The sequence below is a fragment of the Salvelinus alpinus genome, chromosome 3 (genome assembly GCF_045679555.1).
Source record: "Salvelinus alpinus chromosome 3, SLU_Salpinus.1, whole genome shotgun sequence".
NCBI lineage: Eukaryota > Metazoa > Chordata > Actinopteri > Salmoniformes > Salmonidae > Salvelinus > Salvelinus alpinus.
In genome coordinates this window covers 23,934,814-23,953,314 of record NC_092088.1, presented here as the reverse complement: position 1 = coordinate 23,953,314, position 18,501 = coordinate 23,934,814, and the positions used below count along the sequence as shown (strand labels likewise).

The 18,501-nt window shown below is 41.0% G+C and overlaps 2 protein-coding genes across 4 annotated transcripts in view; both read left to right on the top strand.

Annotated features, from left to right (window-relative positions):
- The window catches only part of wdr90 (WD repeat domain 90), a 52,837-nt gene extending 48,846 nt beyond the window's left edge, over window positions 1-3,991 (top strand). The window contains exons 38-42 of one of the 2 annotated variants that reach the window (XM_071392201.1): window positions 555-732; window positions 947-1,077; window positions 1,301-1,444; window positions 2,724-2,928; window positions 3,243-3,991. In XM_071392201.1, the coding sequence (XP_071248302.1) occupies window positions 555-732; window positions 947-1,077; window positions 1,301-1,444; window positions 2,724-2,928; window positions 3,243-3,400 (816 nt within the window). In that variant the 3' untranslated portion in view covers window positions 3,401-3,991. Of the gene's footprint in view, window positions 1-554; window positions 733-946; window positions 1,078-1,300; window positions 1,445-1,632; window positions 1,673-2,723; window positions 2,929-3,242 lie in introns of those variants that run through there. The other variant, XM_071392202.1, reaches the window with a different exon arrangement.
- A 105-nt stretch (window positions 3,992-4,096) lies between these two features.
- LOC139570373 (adhesion G protein-coupled receptor E3-like) lies at window positions 4,097-15,346 on the top strand. 2 transcript variants are annotated; one of them, XM_071392203.1, is made up of 11 exons: window positions 4,097-4,677; window positions 4,901-4,990; window positions 5,308-5,451; window positions 8,893-9,030; window positions 9,215-9,258; window positions 9,381-9,494; window positions 9,627-9,786; window positions 9,947-10,069; window positions 10,383-10,537; window positions 10,998-11,159; window positions 11,318-15,346. In XM_071392203.1, exons 1-11 carry the CDS (start codon window positions 4,647-4,649, stop codon window positions 11,465-11,467), a joined length of 1,311 nt encoding a protein of 436 aa, XP_071248304.1. In that variant the 5' UTR covers window positions 4,097-4,646; the 3' UTR covers window positions 11,468-15,346. The 2 variants fall into 2 exon arrangements, with proteins under 2 accessions (XP_071248304.1, XP_071248305.1); XM_071392204.1 differs by lacking the exon at window positions 5,308-5,451.
- The last annotated feature ends 3,155 nt before the right edge of the window (window positions 15,347-18,501 follow it).

Below are 18,501 nucleotides of genomic sequence, written 5' to 3'. Positions count from 1 at the left end.
CTTTAACCCCTGATTACACCTATATACATTAATACATTGTAACAGCAGCCATATGTATCATAATGCAAATATTATAAAGCGCTTATAAACAACAAAATGTTGTGAAGCATGTTATAATTAGAGCTATGACATGAACAGAGCTATTATTTTCAACTACCGCCTTACACAGGCTAAATGGCTGTATATCACATGCTGTAATAATTCCATTATGAGAGAGAGAGAGAGAGAGAGAGAGAGAGAGAGAGAGAGAGAGAGAGAGAGAGAGAGAGAGAGAGAGAGAGAGAGAGAGAGAGAGAGAGAGAGAGAGAGAGAGAGAGAGAGAGAGAGAGAGAGAGAGAGAGAGAGAGAGAGAGAGAGAGAGAGAGAGAGAGAGAGAGAGAGAGAGAGAGAGAGAGAGAGAGAGAGAGAGAGAGAGAGAGAGAGAGAGAGAGAGAGAGAGAGAGAGAGAGAGAGAGAGAGAGAGATCATGCCATGCACCAGTTATAAGCCTAGGAGTCTGACTGTCAATATCTACACACCTGATTTCCCTCCCCGTCCCCCGTCTTGTCTGTCAGAGCTGTGGTAGTGCGTGCTGGAGCCCGGTCGTCAGTCCCTCTAAAGGAGATGCCTGTGTGGTGGTGGGGGGGTACAGCGACGGGACCCTAAGGATCTTTCGCCTGGCCTCCTCAGAGATGGAGCTCAAGCTGCACCCGCACCCTGTGGCCGTCACCGCCATCCAGTACTCTGCTAACGGTGTGTGTGTTTGGGAAGGTCACTGTCAATGCTACCAGTGGACATTGTCTCGTGTGTGAATTTGGTAGTCGGACACTGCCGACTCTGCTTTCCTATTCATGTTTAGGATGTGATAGCAGTCTTTCTGTTGGGACACCGTTTGTGTCAATTCACTGGGATGTATAATAATACACATTGCCAATAACGGAGGCTATATGTGACCTCTGACCCTCAGGTCAGGTGATCCTCTCTGCGGGGAGGGACGGCCTGATGGCTGTCAGCAGCCCAGTAACCGGGCTTACCGTCCGACTTATCAGCGACCACAAGGGGGCACCCATCACTACCATCCAGTGTGTGAAGAAACAGGTCAGGGCCCATATTCACGCATCTGAGTAGGAGTGCAGATCTCGGATCAGTTTTGCCTTTCAAATTATAATGAATAAAAGGGGGGACCCCATCCTATAGTATAATAGAATGACTAGAACATACTTCTGTGTGACGTCTTCTGAAGTTACTAGTGTAACTGTTTTTGAGGAGCTACTAAGAATCTACATGAAGGAATTGTGTCGTCATGCATTTTGTCCACCAGTACAAAGAATTTGGGCTTGAAGGAAACGAGATGTGGTTGGCTGCCAGTACAGACAGACGGGTCAGCGTTTGGGCAGCTGATTGGATGAAGGACAAGTGTGAGCTCCTGGACTGGCTCACATTTCCAGCCCCTGCCAATCCTGAGGTAAACCTCTCTTCATAGGCATACATGCACACAAAATGAATAGCATGGAAATCAGTCTGTTAGACAAGCACTTTCATGTGAGGATTTTGTTCAGGATGGTGGGAATTCAGACCCAAGTTATGCGCGATGTAACTTTATTCCCTTTTTATGCACTTTTCTCTCTATGTATTCTGAACTTGGACTTAAAGCTGCAATATGTAGGCGACCCGACCAAATTCACATAGAAAAGTAAGTTATAGATCTGTCATTCTCGTTGAAAGCGAGTCTAAAAACTGGTGGATTTGTTCTATGTGTGTAATTTCTATGCTTCCCATTCTTAAGTATCGTTTTTTTCGTCTTTTCATTTCGGTTTTGTACACCAGCTTCAAACAGATGAAAATTCAATATTTTTGGTTATAGAAAATTGATTTCACAGCGGATTAGCTGGTACAATGATTCTCTACGTAATGACTGCTTGTTTTGTCACCATAAACTGAAATTAGGCGAACTATTTGAATTTTATCAACCAGGAAATGGCGGAGTGATTTCTGCATATTGCACCTTTAAGCATGGGGAAATGCATGTGCCAGCAAGGTATTTCTTTGGGGGGTAGATCACAGAAATTGAAGGTGTGGCAGAGGTGTGTCTACAGATACGGGAATCATGAATAAGTTTGAGTTTACCTGTTTGTTCCAAGTGGATTTTTTGTTGTTGTTGAAATGATTAGAAATACACACCGCTCTCCATGCAATTTAATTTACAAATTGATAAGAGCTAGGTAAATTAGTAATCTGTTTGGAGAAGGGGATTGTAAAATACAAATAGCAATTGTTTTAGATGATTTTTCCTTCTGATCGCTGGAGACTAATGTGAAACCGTTCATGGAAGCAAACTGGAAAGCATATCAAGATGACAGGTATTTCCACCCCATTTCCCACAAAAAAAAGTATATAAAAAAACAAACATACAAACATATTATACTACACTGTGGGAAACGGGGTGTGTTTTCTGTGATTTGAATTACATTTATTCAGCGCTTGCAAGGGAGCCACAACCGCAAACCCCATTGCGCATGTGCATAGGGTAGGTCTGAATACTAAATACTGAGAAGAGCTTCAATCAAAACGGGTTTTAAAAAAGTCTGAATCGGCCCCGACGTGAAGTGCAAGATGAGACGTGATATCAGTCAATGACTGTTTTTTTACTTGAAATACTTTTCTCAACCTTGCAAGCATTGAATAGTTTTACCGTGAACATTTCTGTGTTTTAAAAGTCCTCTCTTTATCTCTGTCTTCATCAGGAGTCAGACAGCCTTCCCCCCAGCCTGGCTGCTTTCAGCCCCATAGACCCTGGCCTGGTGGTGTACACAGGCTATGGAGTGGAGAGAGAGCTGTCCTTCTACAGCCTGGCCAAGAAACGGGTCATAAAGAAGATTGCCCTGTCCCATTGGGCCATGTGCTTCAGCCTCTCCTCCAAGGGTCGCCTCATAGCTGTGGGCTCAAAAGGTGCATGTCACTTCTCTTCTACCTCTCTCGCTTCAGTTTTACAATGCGACTGGTGTGTCTTGTGTTTCGTGTTGTAAAAAGCACTTTGTTTGCTAGCAAGGACTGAAGCATTAAAATAAACTGCAATAAAAACCCATCAAAAGCAGACCAGCTTGGCACAGGCTTGCTTGGTATTTTCGAATTTACAATACAGCATCAGTTTGACAGACCACCAGCATGTGTGTCTCTGCACAGTACTGTACGCAATGATACATTGTGTATGTATGTAAATAGGTTGCATGAAGCTGTGTGTTTTGTTTCTCTCTCTCTCTCAGAGCGAGTGCTGAAGCTCATCAAATCATCCAGTGGTAGGTTCCAGGACTTCCTCCACCACAGTGACTCTTTGCAGACCTGTCGATTCTCCCCCTCAGGGAAACTCCTTTTTACCGTTGCCTACAATGAGATCCTGCTATGGGAGGTGCAGGGCCTTTAGAACAAGATAGACCACTATACATTAGTAGATTGTGAACTATATTATTAAAGGACAATCAGGGGGTTGTATAGACCCAAGCTTTCACCATTGGTCCTAGTTAGTATGGATTTCAAGATTGACATGAGGTGTTGGGTGGTGGTAATGTAGGTTAATTGAAACACTGCTCTCCTGTCTGCATCAACCCTCGGTTGGGTGTAGATTAGAAGTCATCAATACTCACGCACGCAAGTGCCTCAGTTCAACTGACGAAGGAAACGGAATAATTGATCAATTGTTTACTTTAGTCATTTTAATTCTGAGGTTTTTATCAGTCCTGTAAATTACTTTGCATATTTGAAGAAAATATTTTATTTTTATTTATATGGGAGCCTCCTTTGTCTGTTCAGTGGTTTTACACTTGATGGGAGTCTTTTTTGTTGTTGTTGACATTTTATGTTCTTAAAATTATAAAACGGTATGTCCATCAGCCAATACGGTCATTCAGTCTAAATTATGCACTAAAAATGTTTTGTCCATCAATGTTCTACACTTATATATTTTTTTCAACAAAGAAATTTCAATAAAGGTTGTCACCTCAAATGAAACCATAAATTGTCTCATTAATGTGATTGTTTTTTGTGATGCAATTGCAAGGTAAGTATATTTCCACTAATGTTATGTCATCAAATTAAATTGTGACTTTGGTTGAGCTGAAGGGGCAGAGAGGCATTGAATTGCAAGTATTTAGACAGCTATGTACTGGAAGCTGCATTATCGCTCACCATCTAGTGTGACGTGTGTTTTAGCCAGTACTGAGAAATTATGTTTTTGTTTATTGAATGTGTGATTCTGATTGCACAACCAGGTTTGGGATGATGCATAGTTTTGCAAGTTGTGTTTTTTGTTTTATTTAGGGGGGGAAATGAGGGAAGAATGCATCTTTTAAAGTGGCTGATTTTTGTATTCCTTAAGTAGGGTGACACGCTAAAGCTCTTAATGTTTGTGATATCTTTGACATTTTTTTTTTTTTTTACCCATCTCTTTCCCCATCACTGATCGAGTAAATGAGGAGGTGGAGATGATGATGAGGAACTGCTTTAGTGACTTCCCTTTTCTACAAGATGAAATCTCTTCAGATGACGGTGTTGAGAAAAGTAATAAAAGGGAGACATTTGCAGAGAGAGAATAACGTGACCGTGTTGAAGTACTACTCTGTCAGTTACACGGCACACACAGTTAATCGACAAACAACAAAACTGCCTTTGTAATGGGAGTGAATTTATGCCTCTGGATTCTTGGTGAGTTAGCTCATTTCCCCATAGTACTGGAGGGCCTTTCAACTGTAGGAGTTTTTTTTGTTGTTGCCTGAAATAAAGATGAGGGTGTCTCAGAGATTGAGAGAATATCTGTTTGTAATTTGACACTGCCCAATGGCATGACTGCACTGGTCTAAAGGATATGCTTGCATGTATATAGAGGCATCATTTGTTTGTCTGATATTTCTTCTCTTTTTTCCTACAGGTCTCTACCTGGCCCTACCTTTGGAAGGGATATGTCTTCCACTCTATCAAACAGGGCATAACATTACTAAGATACGAAGTGGCTGTTCTGGTAAGATCAACTGATTTACCCAGGTGATGAAAAAGATCACTGTATTTTAATGGCAAGTGTAGACAGCAGGCTATTGTTTCATTCATCTCTATCTGTTTGAATTTAACTGGTGCCTTTTACAGGTTCACATCTAGGATAAGAAGTTTAGAATTCAGACTTACCAAGAGGTTAGAGTGAGAATGATGGTGTCTAAAAGAATGCATTCACTGTTCATTAGCTGAAACTATTCTCTATTCTCACTCATTTCAAGCCAACCAACTAATTGACTAATACCTAAGATCTGTCCTAACCTCAAATACTTATTTGGTGTTATGTAGATACAGATGAGTGTGTGGAAGATCCCTCCATCTGTGGGAACCATTCTACTTGCTTCAACACCCTTGGTAGCTACCACTGTCGGTGTCATCCTGGGTTCGAATTTAGGATCACTTATTTCACTTCTGCAGATGGAGGATGTACAGGTCAATACTGTGTTTTTAAGATGTTATTAATAACTAATAACAGCTTTAATTCCTTACCACTAATATGAATAAAACAGGATAATTAATAGCTACCACTGTCTGTCAGTTTTAACATTATGATAATGTAGCATACAGTAGGGTCTGAAATTATTGACACCCTTGATAAAGATTTATCAAAAAATAAATACGTAATTCAAATACTGAGCTATATTGTATGCTTAGAAATGTTGGGAAATTATGTGATTTTATACTTGTACAATTGCTCAGAGAAGGAGATTTTGTTAAACAAGTAATACTTTTTTCCTCAAAGGTAGGGGTAAAAATTGACACCTGTTTTCAATACCTCACCTTGCATGGATAACGGCACTGAGCCTTTTTCTAAAATGTTTGGAATTGGAGAACAGATTGGGAGGGATCTTAGACCATTCCTACATACAGAATCCTTCTAGATCCTTGATATCACGTGTCTGCGCTTATGGACTGCCCTCTTCAATTCAAACCACAGGTTTTCAATGGGTTTCAAGTCCAGAGACTGAGATGGCTATTCCAAAAAATATATATTTTTGTCCAATTAGCCATTTCTTTGTGGATTTTTATGTGTGCTTGGGGTTTATTGTCTTGGTGGAAGATCCACTTATGGCCAAGTTTCAGCCTCCTGACAGAGGCAACCCTTTTTCTGGTTAAATTACTTGGTACTGGGTAAAGTTCATGATGCCATTGACCTTAACAAGGGTCTCAGGACCAGTGGACTTGCACTACAGGGATGGTTTTGGCGTGGAAATGACAATGCATAAGCAGAAAAGAACCCCTTTTACCTACTATAAAATATGGTGGTGGATCTTTGATGTTATGGGGCTATTTTGCTTCCACTGGTCCTAGAGCCCTTGTTAATTTTTGGGCCAAAAACCTGATTGCCTCTGCCAGGAAGCGGAAACTTGGCCGCAAGTGGATCTTCCAGCAAAACAATAACCTCAAGCACAAATCAAAATCCACAAAGAAATAGTTTATTGTCCACCAAATAAAAATGTCTAACCCATTGAAAACTTGTGGTTTAAATTGAAGAGGGCAGTCCATAAGCGCAGTTAAAAGATATATCAAGTATCTGGAAGGATTCTGTATGGAGGAATGTTCTAAGATCCCTAAAATGCTCCTATCCTCACAAGGTGAGGTATTGATAATAGGGGTGTCAATAATTTTGATCCTAACTTTTTAAAGATTTTTATTGTATTACTTGTTAACCTCTAAAAGTCTAAAACAGACAGTCAAAAAAATGTATCATAAGGTTTTGAACTGTCTGTCCTATATCTAAGACATAAGAAACCTCGGGAATATAACAAATCTATCTATTGCATTAGTGCTTAGTTGGTGAGTCATATCCTCTTTGAATGAAGGAATTCGGTCTTAATCAACAATTCCTAAATATCCCTTGTAGTCATTCTGTTACTGAACAACATCCTATGCTTTCCGAAAGTATTCACACCCCTTTACGTTTTCCAGATTACTGGCCTACAGACAATACCCCATAATGTCAAAGTGGAATTATGTTTTAGAATTTTTTACAAATTAATAAAAAATGAAAGCTGAAATGTCATAAGTCAGTAAGTATTCAACCCCATTTTATGGCAATCCTAATTGTGCTTAACAAGTCACATAATATTTTGCATTGACTGACTCTGTGTGTAATAATAGTGTTTAACATTATTTTTTGAATTACTACCTCCTCTCTACCTTGATATATGAGAAAGGAGTATCCCCCAGCGAGATAGCATTTGCTGTGAAGACTGGTCTTATTGTATAGAAACCAGTTTGAACCCTAAGAAAAGGTTCCTCTCGTTATTATTATCCATACCCGAGCGATCTCTCCCTGGTACAAACATCAACTCATTCTATGAAATAGTATCACCAAACCATTCATAAATAAATTGTCAGCATCAGAGGCTCCTCTCAGTTCACACAGTCACATGAGAAAGTACTAATAGAAACCTATTCTATTGCATAAAACAACCATTTGATGCGTAAACAGTATTAAACATAATCTTGTAATGTGTCTATCACACCACCATGCTTCACCGTAGGGATGGTGCCAGGTTTCCTCCAGACGTGACGATTGGCATTCAGGCCGAGGAGTTCAATCTTGGTTTCATCAGACCAGAGAATCTTGTTTCTCATGGTCTGAGAGTCCTTTAGGTGCCTTTTGGCAAACTCCAAGCGGGCTGTCGTGCATTTTACTGAGGAGTGGCTTCTACTTGGCCACTCTACCATAAAGGCCTGATTGGTGGAATGCTGCAGAGATGGTTGTCCTTCTGGAAGGTTCTCCCATCTCCACAGAGGAACTCTGGAGCTCTGTCAGAGGGACCATTGGGTTCTTGGTCACCTCCCTGACCAAAGCCCTTCTCCCCCGATTGCTCAGTTTGGCCGAGTGGCCAGCACTAGGAAGAGTCTTGGTGGTTCAAACTTCTTCCATTTAAGAATGATGGAGGCCACTGTGTTCTTGGAGACCTTCAATGCTGCAGAAATGTTTTTGGTACCCTTCCCCTGATCTGTCCCTCGACACAATCCTTTCTCGGCGCTCTACGGACAATTCCTTTGCCCTCATGGCTTGGTTTTTGCGCTGACATGCACCGTCAACTGTGGGACCTTATATAGACAGGTGTGTGCGTTTCCAAATCATGTCCAATCAATTGAATTTACCATAGGTGGACTCCAATCAAGTTGTAGAAACATCTCAAGGTCAATCAATGGAAACAGGATGCACCTGAGCTCAACTTCGAGTCTCATAGCAAAGGGTCTGAATACTTATGTAAATAATATATTTCTGTTTTTTTCACTTTGTCATTATGGGGTACTGTGTGTAGATTTAATGATCTATTTTAGAATAAGGCTGTAATGTATTTTTTTTTGGGGGGGGGGTCAAGGGGTCTGAATACTTTCCAAATGCACTGTATATACAGACAATTGCAATGTTGTATTTTTTTGTTACTCTCCCATTTTCATCACATATACTTTCATCATCATCTCTCTCCCCACCTTTTTTCCCCCACCAATCTCTTCTACTTTCAGACATTGATGAGTGTGGTAAGGACAGACATATTTGTGGGGAGTGGGGAACCTGTCACAATATGAAGGGAAGCTACTGGTGCAGTTGTCTCCAGGGATCCCATCAGGAAGGCGATATAAGTTCTATGTGTGTAGGTGAGAGAAACACCATTCTCCTTGGGTCAATGTGTTCTGTGTAAGGTTAAGTTGTGGTACCGGTGAGGTAGTCACTTTACCGCAAAACTAATAAATGCATTGACCAGAATTATTTGAAACGTCTTATCCACATTGTGTTTCGGGTATTGCGTGTCTTTAGTATCACTCTGTTAGGTCACTGTCCGACACATCCATGTCGTCATCGTCTTTCTTATTCCCCCACTTTCTCTCTCTCTCACTCACTCACAGACGTAAATGAGTGTATAGGGGCTGGGAACAAATACCCCTGTGGCGAGATTGGAACCTGCTGGAATCTGGAGGGCAGCTACAGGTGTCATTGTCCCCCTGGATTCACTACCTATGGCAACAACCAATCTAAGTGTCAAGGTGAGAGAAATGCTTGTTCTACCTTTTCATTTTCTGCTGACCTCAGTTGTCCTCGCTTGTGGCCATCTGTTGAAACCTCCACCCAGCCTACCAGTTACCAGTTTCGCAATCACGATGACCGGCCTGATGTATTGTGTTGTATTTGTACGATCTGAGGTCATCTGCATTCATGGTTTTCCTTTAGAGCTGAATTGTGACCCTTTTGCAACTCAGAGTACACCTGAACAGGTAAATTCTTCCTCTTTTTAAATGATTATTTTCTCAAGTACTTCTCTTCATCTTGATTATTCACCATATTCTTCTCATTTATCTTTCTCTCTCTTTCTGTGTACTTCCTCTGTCTCTCTCAGACTCTACCAGGTTTTGACAGCCTCTTGTCTCTCCTGAGAAACAACTGTTTGGTGTTGAGTAACTCCTCTGGGTTGGCTGGAGCTACAGAAAAGACTGGAGAGGCGCTTTTGACAGTATGTTGCCTCCCTGAGCTACATACAAGCGCGCGCACACACACACACACACACACACACACACACACACACACACACACACACACACACACACACGTTACATCACGTCTCTGTTGTCTGTCTTTTCTAAAGGTCCTGGCCAATGTCACTGCTGTTCTTCAACTCCAGTACAATGGTCAAGGTGGTAACAGCGGTAAAGTGACTACGCTACTGAGGACAGTAGAAAACTCTATCAGACTGATTGCTCCACAGCTGAGAGAAAATGTGAGCAGGATAAATACAAGCCATACAGGTAATACTTATAATGAAAACACATTTGGTGATCACTTTAACATCACCGGTACCACAACTTAACCTTACACAGAACACATTGACCACTAAGTGACCACTTGTTCTTTCAATAATGGTGATTTCTACTCGGTATAGATTTTTGTCCCTATGTTGAAAAACAGAGGTAGAAGTTGTGGTGAGGATGGACAGGACACCACCCCGAGGACCAGTCAGACTGACGAATGAAAACATCCAACTTGACACCACCTGGGAGACGGCGATCGGAGATGACACGAATTACCCAGGTACAGTCCCACTCAGCTGCAGTGGCATTAGCCTTCTTAAAAAAACAAAGTAATTGGGAGTTTCTGAGTGACAAGTATTTACTGACATTTCTATACGTTTCTTTATTTTATATCTTGTAGGATTTGTGTGGAGGTTTTTGTGTTTTGTGCAGGGCTTATTATACTGTATATGGGGCATATTTTATGTACCGTGTGTGTTTTATTTTAGGTTGATGGGTTTGTATACTTGATGATTTGTGAATTGGTTTTGTTTTATATTGTTTGTGTTTCTGTATGTTTTAAGTGGATTGGTTTTGTGTTATGATGTTTGCAGGATTTGGGTTTGCCATTTTGCTCAGCTACAAGAGTCTGCAGACTTTGACCAACAGCTCTGAGCAGCTCTCCTCCAGAGTGGTGACTGTATCTGTTAGCAACCCCAACACAACAAACCTGTCTGAACCTATCATTCTCACCTTCAATCACTTGAAGGTAACACTTGTGTTTCTCTAAAAGGCTGACTCAGTTACAGTGATAGTTCACTTCTTTCGCTTATCTTTGACTTCCCTAGACTGTGATTGTTTGCTCCAAACAAGTTAAAAAAAAAAAAAATTGCCGGTTATTTAGCAATGTTTATAATCTCCTAGCTACAATTTTTGGGGAATGTAGCAATGCTAGTGGAAATGTATTGTATCCATTAGCGATATGTTCAAAATCATGGGGAAAGAGCTCGGTGTGGTCTATGTCCCCATGCTTTTGAATGCACCACTAACGGATAAAAAAATGCTAGCCAGATTATTCTGGATTTAACGTCAAAATAAAGTGAACTATCCCTTTAAAACAGGTTTTATTAGACATTTAAAAAAAAAAATACATTTGTTTAACAGATATGCACGCAGTAGACCCTAGCTTTTCATAAAATTATATGAGTCTCATCTCCTCTGTGCCCCAGTCCAGTGATGCGAATACCACCTGTGTTTATTGGTCAGAGGATGGTGAGGGGGCGTGGTCAATCCAGGGCTGCACCTCAGTGATGTCCAACTCCACCCACACTGTGTGCTCCTGCACCCATCTCAGCAGCTTTGCCCTGCTCAGGGGAATCCAAGAGAATAAGGTGATACACAACAACACTGTAGAACTGCTAAGAGGGAAAAGGGTCTTAGATCTGTGAGAAGGTCTTTTTGCCTTAAAACTCACACCCCGAGCAGACCTTCCTTGGGGCAGTAGTATGGTCTGTATTTGATTCTTGTTATTCCGCATTGACATTGACAGAAATGCAGACAGTTGCCGTTGGTGATGTGGGCGGGCGCTTCCGTGGCGCTGGCTTGTGCGGTCCTATCCCTGCTCATGACCCTGTGGTGTCGCTTTATCAGCAAAAAGAGCAATGGAGGGAGCCGACCAGAACAGCATTTTAACCTCTAAAGCACCTCAATTTAGACAGCAGGGATTTCTAAAATCTCTCTTTCCTGTGTTTTGTATATAATCCCACCCTATGTCAATTTACTGTAAAATAACTATTTAGACTGTCAACGAACTGTTAGAAAATGTAAATATGAAGTTTCAGTTTCAACCTCAGTCAATTGATAAACATGATTTCATGAAATATATAAATGTATTTTGAAATGATAGATTATTGAATGTTCTCGATTCCCATCAATGTCAATTTACTTTTATCTCTGTTCAATTGTACGTAGACGAGCTTACCATACAGTATTATTGTACAAGTTTAAATAGCAGCTCTGTTGTAATCAAAGGAAGGACGTACATGTTTGTTCATGAAAGACGGAACACACACCTTTACGCTCACTGTGTATACGGTACACGTAGAAAGGGACAAACTGCACATGCGTACCTACATTACATACATACTGTTATGTGGCCTAAAACAGCAACCCTCTTCAATATTTCAGGCTTTCTAAGTAGGAAAGCTCAAATTAGAGTGCTGCGTAGTAAAGCTCATCAAGTCCATCAGCAGCAGGTTCCTAAAACCTGGCTTTCCTGAAACGGGTAGGTGAAGAACAGACGGTCCAGGTTGAGTTTCTGTTTTTGTGAGAATGAAAAGTATCTTTAAAAGGTCCCGAACAGTCAAAATCATGTTAATCATCAAATTGGATGACTTGGATTAAACCCTATCAGAGTATGACAAACGACTGTCGCCGGTACAGTGATAAAGTTAGATCATAAAGTGACTTGCTTCCTCCTTTATGTCAAAATCTTGAATTCAGGAATCCAGATACTATTTGCTTATTGGGGATCGGTGAAACATCACATTTAGCCGCTCATTTTAATACACCAATCGTAACGTCTTATTCTCATACCTTGTTTAAATAAGTACTGCCTTGTAACCATCATTGCAGAAGACGTGTTCGCAAAGGGACGTGGTTTACATAGCTAGCTAGACTACTTGTGTCAAAATTTGACTCCAGGCTGTTATAGGTTTCTCCTATTTATCTGTGGCAAATATACTTCTAGGTTTTCACTTTCATCTGTATCTGGTGTTAGCTAGTTACTGGCCAGCATGGGGGAAGAAATTATGTTTGGAACTCCGACTCAGTTGTCATGTCAGTGCTGCTATGAACTGCAACAGGAGAGACATGCCAAACGATGTATACAAAATTATTGACATCAAGGCATGGTTTATGTACATGGTCTGGCAGTCAGCAAATGTAATTGATGAAGTCAACCCAGGCTTTTCCCAACCAGTTTCAACTGAAATTGTCCAACATGAACTGAGACAGGATGTTGTCTATCGATGTGGTTACAATAACCAAGCAGTTGGATAGACAAATAATTTGTGAAACCGTGATGTATGACAGGATTGGAATCTTGTTTGAGTTGAGCTTTGTGTATCAGCACATTTGCTTGAGATGATCTCACTGCTGATCTCACAGTATTGCATCTAAGTTGCCGTCAATCAAGGTGAGCTCCCCACCCACTCAGACTGGTCCTTCGGCCTTACTGATAGTTGGAAATGAGAGAAGGTCAATTCTGAGCATTTCATTCTGGGGGGGGGGGGGGGTTATTATGGGTGATGTTTTAGTCACTCAAACGCTATTTTCTTTGGGAAATATATGACTGCTGGACCTTTTAAGCTTATGATTTCCGATTTTGTAACTGGGGTTATACTCGAAAGCTCATGTGTATCAGTTATTTTTGTTATGTGACTGGATGGCTTTAACCCTTTATCTCCGTTCCCCTAATGTTGATAGAGCAACTGAGTAGCTGTAGTTACGCATTCTGCTGTTAAATGAAATACTGTACATATCCTCACAAATGAAAAGTATGATTGAGAAAGGGAGGAAACACAAGAATAGATCAAATGATAAATATTAACAGAGAGTGTGTGAGAAGTCTTGCCATAGATTTTCAAATAGATTTAAGTCGGAAGTGTAACTAGGCCACACGGGGACATTTAATGTCGTCTTGGTAAGCAACTCAAGTGTATATTGGTCCTTGTGTTTTAGGTTATTATCCTGCTGAAAAGTGAATTTGTCTCCCAGTTTATGTTGGAAAGCAGGGGTTGAATACTTATTGACTCAAGACATTTCAACTTTTCATGTTTTATTAATTTGTAAAAAATTCTAAAAACATAATTCCACTTTGACATTATGGGTATTGTGTGTAGGCCAGTGAAACAAAATCTAAATTTTACCAATTTTACATTTAAGCTTTAATACAACCCCCCAAAAATACATGTTGTGACTAGTTTCTGGAGGCACTGTATATACAGTGTGTGTATATATACACAGTATATAAACACTGAGTGTACAAAACATGCTCTTTCGATGACAGACTCACCAGGTGAATCCAGGTGAAAGCTATGATCCCTTATTGATGTCACTTGTTAAATCCCCTTCAATCAGTGTAGATGAAGGGTAGCAGACAGCTTAAAGAGGGATTTTTAAGCCTTTGAGACATGGATTGTGTATGTGTGCCATTCAGAGGGTGAATGGGCAAGATAAAGATTTAAGTGCCTTTGAACGAGGAATGGTAGTGGGTGCCAGGTGCACCGGGTTGAGTGTGTCAAGAACTTCAACGCTGATGGGTTTTCATGCTCAACAGTTTCCTGTGTATCAAGAATGATCCACCACCCAAAGGACATCCAGTCAACTTGACATAACTGTGGGAAGCATTGGAGTCAACACGGGGCAGCATCCCTGTGGAACGCTCTTGCCTCGACAAATTGAATCTGTTCTGAAGGCAAAAGCGGGGTCAACTCAATAGTACGAAGATGTTCCTAATGTTTTGTACACTCGGCAGTATTGCAAATCTTGACACTCAAACTGTTGCGCCTGGCACTTACTACCACACCCTGTTCAAAGACACTTCAATCTTTTGTCTTGCCCATTCACCCTTTGAATGGCACACATACACAATCCATGTCTCAAGGCTTAAAAATCCTTCTTTACCCTGTCTCCTCCCCTTCATCTACGCTAATTTCAAGTGGATTTAACAAGTGACCTCAATAACTGATCATAGTTTTCAATTGTATTCACCTAGTCAGTCTGTCATGGAAAGAGCAGGTGTTCTTAATGTTTTGTTGTGTGTGTGCAACCGTTTCAGAATGTGCTTCTCTACAACTTATCTGTCATGATGCTGGTCTTATGTATGCGCCCAATAAAAATGTGATAAGATGTATGAACACATCGACCAGAAAAACAGCTTTTGAGCATCCTTGACGATTTAATGTATTTTGACCAGTGGAGGCTGCTGAGAACGCTCATAATAATGTATTTGATACCACTCCACTGATTCCACTCCAGCCATTACCACGAGCCCGTCCTCCCCAATTAAGGTGCCACCAACCTCCTGTGATTTTGGCTGACACATATATTGTCTTTCAGCCGTATGTATCATATAGATATCGATGAGTGTCACACCTCCATCTGTGGAGAACATTTGCATCGGCAACTACATCTGTCAGTGCCAACCTGGGTTCATGGTTGATGCAATTGTACAATGTTTGGGTAAGAATTGTGAAATAATATGTATGCGTTTGTCTTAAGTGTAAGCCTTTCCTTGTCATCACACTGATCTCTGTGTGCACTACTTCCTTTTATTTTTAAAGGCTCAGTGCAGACAAAATGTGGGTTTTTTGTATCATGTTGATCAAAAGAACAGCTGATGAAACTAACACTGTAAAAGTGTGAAAAAAATATGAACTGTTTTTCTTCCTGATAGTTGCTGGTTGAAAATACAATCTACGCAGGAGTGCATGGGTGGGAGTTTTGGGCTTTCCATGGTGACATCACTATGCAGTAAATTGGTTAATAGACCAATAAAGAGTTCCAAACCCCTCTGCCAATAACATCTTGTTTTCAGTTTTTCCCTACCCACCCAGACAGTCCTAGCAAAATTATTGCTTGATAAATCGTTTTTGGGAAAAAAATACATTTTTGTTCATGCGAATATACAGTACCAGTCAAAAGTTTGGACACGCCTACTCATTCCAGGGTTCTCTACATGTCTTCTACATCCTGAAATATATTCCCATGCCGTAAGTCTTGAACAGTATAAAAACCTTTCATTTGCATCCTTAAAATCACTTGTTTCACTGCAGCCAGACTGACCTGAATATATTTTCATATTGAATGTACAGATGAAGTCGGAAGTTTACATCCACTTAGGTTGGAGTCATTAAAACTAGTCTTTCAACCACTCCACAAATTTCTTGCTGACAAACTATAGTTTTGCCAAGTCGGTTAGTACATCTACTTTGTGCATGACACAAGTCATTTTTCCAACAATTGTTTACAGACACAGTGAAATAATCTATCACAATTCCAGTGGGTCAGAAGTTTACATACACTAAATGGACTGTTCCTTTAAACAGCTTGGAAAATTTCAGAAAATGATGTCATGGCTTTAGAAGCTTCTGTTATACTAATTGACATCATTTGAGTCAATTGGAGGTGTACCTGTGGCCTACCTTAAAACTCAGTGCCTCTTTGCTTGACATCATGGGGAAATCTAAAGAAATCAGCCAAGACCTCAGAAAAACAATTGTAGACCTCCACAAGTCTGGTTTATCCTTGGGAGCAATTTCCAAATGCCTGAAGGTACCACGTTTATCTGTACAAACAATAGTACGCAAGTATAAACACCATGGGACCACGCAGCCGTCATTCTGCTCAGGAAGGAGACGTGTTCTGTTTCCTAGAGATGAACGTACTTTGGTGCGAAAAGTGCAAATCAATCCCAGAACAACAGCAAAAGACCTGATGCTGATGATGTGAAACGTCTACCATTTTTTTCTGAGGTCTTGGCTGATTTCTTTTGATTTCCCCATGATGTCAAGCAAAGAGGCACTGAGTTTGAAGGTAGGCCTTGAAATACATCCACAGGTACACCTCTGATAGGCTAATTGACATCATATGAGTCAATCAGAAGCTTCTAAAACTTTCTAATTCCAGAAATCATTTTCTGGAATTTTCCAAGCTGTTTAAAGGCACAGTCAACTTAGTGTATGTTAACTTCTGACCCACTGGAATTGTGATACAGTGAGTTATAAGTGAAATAATCTCTAAACAATTGTTTGAAAAATGACTTGTGTCATGCACAAAGTAGATGTGCTAACCGACTTGGCAAAACTATAGTTTAACAAGACATTTGTGGAGTGGTTGAAAAACGAGTTCTAATGACTCCAACCTAAGTGGATGTAAACTTCCGACTTCAACTGTATATTTAGGAGACATTGGTGAGAAAGAATGGCCAAGTGTTGATTTTTGTAAAACAGAGGTAGAGGTTGTGGTGAAGAGGGACAGGACACCACCCCGAGGACCAGTCAGACTGACCAATGAGAACGCCCTACTTGACACCACCTTGGAGACAGCGATCAGCAAGGACAGGAATTACCCAAGTACAGTCCCACTCAGCAGCAGTGGCATTAGGCTTCTTAGTGACAACAGGCTTAAAGAGGCGAAGCCTGAAATCCAGATGATTCCGGTTGATGAAGACCCCACTCAGGCGTTTCTTTCTCCTGCTACGTTAGGTTAATTGGTCAGAGGGTGGAGAGGTCAAGCCAACGTTGCATCTAATATGGTGTCCAACTCCACCCACGCTGTATGCTCCTGCACCAGAGATCTGTATATAATGACGAGATGCACATGCCTCCGCCCTAACTTTGGGAGCTGTTGTCCCAAAGGTGGTAAGGCAGGTGACAAGCTTAGGTCAAAATAAGCCCATAGAAACGCACTGGTCTTATTTTGGACAGATTTTGGCGAGAGTGAAGCGTCTCGCTTCGCCTCTCCCTCTCCCTGCACCCATCTCATCAGCTTCAACCTGTTCAGGGGAATCCAAGAGAGAAAGGTGACGCACAACACTGTAGAACTACTAAGAGGGAAAGGAGTCTGACAGCCACATCGCGGCCCGCACAGTAAACCCCCCTGCCTAACCAATATCGTTATGTATGCACGTTAACAATCACTTTGCGCTATACATATAATATATAAGTAACAACACGACACTTGGTTTTGGTTTCATATATCCCATCCATAGCTTTATTGCAGAAATGCACAATTAGTCTTGACATTTGTTATTATCGTTTTTCTATGTTGAGTCGACTTATCATATTACGTTATAATTGAACTAATATCCTTATCAACAAACAGTCAAAGTTCTAGGTAATGTCTTCTGTTTGTCTCCGCAGTTACCAGCCCCATGTCTGCAGTATGGAAGCCAGCTGTGTTCTGGTGAAGGAGGTCCGACCGGATTTCCATTGTTAAAGCATGGTTCCGGAGGGGAGTTGGGAAGGGCCACCCCTCTGTTCACTGCGGGGGAACACTTTTTGATTCACATGTCGAAATTCCAAAGTACCTTTCATACATTGATACTGTTAATGCTAAAATAACTGTATGTATTTCAAATTTGATCAGTACCCTGAAACGTTATATCACGATCATGTATATTGAAAATGTATGTCTTGCAAAACTCACCTTCTACCAGACAATGGAACTATCCACTCGCCATACACTGAGTATACTAAACATTAGGAACAACTTCCTAATATTGAGTTGCACCCTCCCCTTTTGCCCTCACAACAGCCTCAATTGGTCGGGGCATTGACTCTGCAAGGTGTCGAAAGCATTCAACAGGGATGCTGGCCCATGTTGACTCCAATGCTTCCCACAGTTGTCAAGTTAGCTGAATGTCCTTTAGGTGGGCCATTCTTGATACATGGGAAATGTTTGAGTGTTAAAAACCCAGCAGCGTTGCAGTTCGTTACACAAAGAGGTGCGCCTGGCACCTACTACCATACCCCGTTCAAAGACACTTAAATATTTTCTTTCCCATTCACCCTCTGAATGGCACACATACACAATCCATGTCTCAATTGTCTCCAGGCTTAAAAATCCTTTAACCGGTCTCCTCCCCTTTATTTACACACAGATTGAAGTGGATTTAACAAGTGACATCAATAAGGTATCATAGCTTTCACCTGGTCAATGTATCATGGA